At 39.2% G+C, this 4,449-nt stretch overlaps 1 protein-coding gene across 1 annotated transcript in view; it reads left to right on the top strand.

Moving 5' to 3' along the window:
- Positions 1 to 403: 403 nt before the first annotated feature.
- The window catches only part of LGALS2 (galectin 2), a 7,975-nt gene continuing 3,929 nt past the window's right edge, over positions 404 to 4,449 (top strand). The window contains exons 1-2 of the mRNA XM_075183072.1: positions 404 to 491; positions 4,128 to 4,210. Of these exons, the coding sequence (XP_075039173.1) occupies positions 486 to 491; positions 4,128 to 4,210 (89 nt within the window). The 5' untranslated portion in view covers positions 404 to 485. The remainder of the gene's footprint in view (positions 492 to 4,127; positions 4,211 to 4,449) is intronic.

Raw genomic sequence — 4,449 nt, 5'->3', positions numbered from 1 at the left:
TTGTTAAATTGAACCATATGGATCAGAATCTGTGTGATTATTTCCAATAAAGTCATTTATAGTTTTTTTTTTACTTTTTCATATTCCGTAAGACAAGCTAGGGCACACATAGGACAATGACACTAGTGATAATCACACCCTACTAAAGCATAGATTCTATTTTAAGCTTACATTTACATTCCTGGCAAAATCAATGTCTGGCTTTCAATGAATCATTGCAAACATTGGGGTTATTGCTCCATTTAGTTTTTGGACATCATGAATGCTTTCATGCCCCTTCTACAGTTTAGTCATATTTACCGAGATGTAAAAATGCTGTTACCAGTCCAAAGTCCTGAATGTGACTGCATCAGGATCCATATAAGTTAATGTGTAACTTGGGTATTAGGAAGGAATAATGAAGTGGGATATAAATAGGGGTCAAAATCTGCAGGAGGTACTTTCTGCAGCAGCATCCCTATAGACCCTCCATCAAGCTCTCCACCATGGGTGTAAGTTAATTTCTTGATTTTATATATATTTATTATGTTTTCTTGCATACCAGAATTAGTACACTTCATTTTATGCTATAATGAGATTCTAGTTCCCCTACATGCATAGGTTAGATATGTTTTGTTTTTGTTGTGTTTGGTTTGTACCAACCTGTGCTTTATAGCTATGTATGAACTACAACCAGTGGTGGAATTGGGGGTGTATACAGTAGTATGCCGTACCGTCACTTCTCCTACTGCTCCATTGTAACACTATCAAATTCCATTTATTTACATTCCCATTACATTTTCCATACTTCAAATCACTTCTAAATTTCCAAAAACTGCAACACCAGACATCCACGGAGTCATGGGTTGGTGTTTACCAAAACTTACTAACATGGGACTATCACAGTTTCTACATTCAAGACCTGATATAGAGCTAAACCTCAAATTGAATTGAGATTTCAGCATCGCAATCCCCATAGATTACTTTGGGGACTGCGATGTTCTGCAATGCATCAAGCTTTGATAAGCTGTGCAATGTGGAGACAGATAACGCCATCTCAGGATGGTGTAATCTGTCATTTCCTATAGGATTCTGCTGAAGCCTCTTCGGCTTCGCAGAATCCGGTACAGTGGAAGTCGCACAGCACTTTCACCTATCACCAGCAGCACTAAGCTAAATAGGAAAAAAAGATCGCATCATAGGGTTCTCTTCACCGGGGCTCCCAGAGTAGCCCCGGCATGGTGCATCTTAGCGTATCTAAATATGCATTGCTGCGGTTTGCATCTTATTGATGCATACGCCCCTAAGACTTCTTATGCAAAAATGTGGTCATTATCAACTTTCAAACTTGTGTAAGGGCCTATGGGATGCATAAAGATATTCCTCCTAAAAGGCATATGTTAAGTATATGTGTAAGTGAAAATCAGACACATCTCTAGGTGGTGTGGTTGACTTGTATCTCCATGCCCTTAATGTATGGCATTTACACATGAACGCCCCAGACATGCCTCTCCAAGTGCAAATGGGCCAGGGGCGGACCCAGACATTTGCCCTACCCGGGGCGATTTTAGGGGGCGCGATTTAGGCCCCGCCCCCTTTCTGTGTTCTAAGGCTGCCGGCGGCTGCACAGTATGTGCAGGTCCGTTCAGCAGTGAAAGTGTGCTGTCCCGCTGCTCTGATTGTGTTTAAAACACAATCAGAGCAGCCGGTCAGCACACTGTCACTGCTGAACGGACCTGCACAGTGTGCAGATGTCGGCAGCAAGCCCCGATCGCCTCCCCCTGGATCCGCCACTGAAATGGGCTCAGGTAAAACGTAGGCTCAACTCCAAATACAGCCACAAGTTGTGTATATGCAAAGTGTGGAATCAGCAGGGAATTGATATTCAACTTTCCTTACAACCCGGGTTACTTTAATTTTCAAGCTTTAGTGTGTCCTCTTGCAGTTTTTACTAAATAAATTGATTTATCTACCTGGCTTCTGTGCATTTTAGCCATGTGTTTTCATACAGGGAAAGGTTTTTGTAGCCATTTCAAATCACACAAAGCTGTTTTCTGGGTACAATAGCATCCAGTGCAGAAAGCAGAGGAACGTTTTCTCGTTGTTCTGCTACTAGTAATGCTAATAGTAATGCTGATAAAAAGTGACAACTTTCTTTAAAGCATTTCTGACAAATCTTTTAAGGGAGTAAGGTAATTAAGGAAGCCATAAGTTTATAAACTAAAGGGCTAATTTATCATTTGGTGAAAGCCCTATTACCATTTATATTGGTAGTTTTCTTGCTTCAAATTTCCACCTCTTTAATACATTTAACCTACAGATATCAAACAGAAAAAGGGACTGTATAGAACTGCATTCAGTGGATATCATTTACAGTGAGGAGTAAATCCAACTAGGGGCTAGATTTACTAAGCTGTGGGTTTGAAAAAGTGGGGATGTTGCCTATAGCAACCAATCAGATTCTAGCTTTCATTTATTTAGTACCTTCTACAAAATGACAGCTAGAATCTGATTGGTTGCTATAGGCAACATCCCCACTTTTTCAAACCCGCAGCTTAGTAAATCTAGCCCTAGGTATGCTATGGGGCACAGGGGACCTCAAATGTTCAGTCATTTGTAGATTTGTGACAGGGGGTCCCTAACTTAACACTAAAATAAAGGGTGAAAATAAACCTGCTCAGTGTTTGTTTGTTAGTCAGTCAGTACCCTTTGCATCGTAACATGGTCTGTCCTACTCCTCCATCGCTATATATATATATATATATATATATATATATATATATATATATATGTATTACTAATACTTCACTGTAAGAATTTATGAATTGATCTGCTGGTGGTTGATTAGCCAGTATAAACAGTGCATGTTGCATCTATACACCGTAGTTCGTGCATGTTGTCTCATGTAATGGCTGCAAACAGACCGAGATTGCACATTTTTCCCCCATAGGCCAATTTTTCTGTGCCCAGCCCCAAGTCTCACCCATAAAATATTCCTTTGTTTATCTTGGCAATGAAGCAGGTGGTAACCAGCATTTATTACCTCTCTGCTTCCCCTTTGGTCATCATTGTTGTATGGTCATATAACTTATCAATACTTTTTTTTTATTTAATGACATTACGGGGACTGTAGAAACTGGGCGTGACATAATTAATAGTATGGTTCAACTTTATCAACCATCTGTCTTTCAATTACCAACACAAGGTATGAATGGCAGAGTCTCTCATACTGATATTGATTGAAATTGTGATATTACACTGCCTCTGTACCATGACATTGTGTCTCCTGGAAGCACCAAGGATAGGAATTATTAGATCATATACTTTTTATCGTAATTTACCACATATCAGGATATAATTTGTCTGCTGCATAGTGGATGCAACAAGTTCATACTGTTTTCACCTACATATACCAATATGTGCGCAGTACTGTGCAGTTTCAAGGTCGTCCCTGCCTAAAATTTGTCATTGGTTTTATAAATTCTTTAACTGGTTAGAAGAACAGCTGAAAATGATGTGCTCTTCATGAAAATGTCTGTACAGATGGGTTTCAGAATAAACAGTAGTGCAAGGTAAACTGGCCACACACAGTGAGATGTGGTCGTTTCATCTGTTCTCTGAATTAATATATTTTTATCTGATTTGGGTACATTGCTTTGGTGGTCATTCTGAATAATTCCAATGACCACAGTGCAGTAGGTCCCAATGCATTTGTGATGGCTGAACACATCACTAGCAGCTACCAATGTGAATCAAACAACCAGGCTTTCCAACCTGACTCACCAAACTATAACCAGATTTTGGAAAGAGAGAATGGTGGTTTGTAATTACTTGGGACACATATATAACATTGTAAGACTAATTTGGTAAAAAATAACCAATTAGATTGTATCCTCTGTAGATAGCTGCAGTGACCTTCATATGAAGTTATCTTGAGTTAACTTTCCCCAATGTAGTTAAAAAATTAAATTTAGTGCAATTTGATGACTGCATTTCTTTTCAATCCAGATCAGATATTGATTGTGAACTTTTTGGGGCCAACACACTTGCTAGTTGTGTCCGATGACTAAAATAGCCTTTAAATTTTAAATTTTCCCAATGAATGTGGTTGACAATTAATTAAAATGTGTTTTCTCTTACTTAAACAGGAGAAATTTGAAATTCTGAATCTGGAGCTGAAATCTGGAGATACTTTGAAGCTGAAAGGACAGCTCCCAGGAGATGCTAAGAAGTGAGTTTATTGTAGGATTGTTAAGAATTATTACATATCTACCATATGAGCTCAGTGGTTAGCACTTCTGCCTTACAGCACTGGGGTCATGAGTTCGATTCCCAACCATGGCCTTATCTGTGCAGAGTTTGTATGTTCTCCCCGTGTTTGCGTGGGTTTTTTACAGGTGCTCCGGTTTCCTCCCAGACTCCAAAAAACATACTGGTAGGTTAATTGGCTGCTAACAAATTGACCCTAGT

Source organism: Mixophyes fleayi, chromosome 8 (genome assembly GCF_038048845.1).
Source record: "Mixophyes fleayi isolate aMixFle1 chromosome 8, aMixFle1.hap1, whole genome shotgun sequence".
In the NCBI taxonomy this organism is placed as follows: domain Eukaryota; kingdom Metazoa; phylum Chordata; class Amphibia; order Anura; family Limnodynastidae; genus Mixophyes; species Mixophyes fleayi.
Note: the sequence above shows the minus strand (reverse complement) of the source record. Positions and strands in the feature narration are given on the sequence as shown.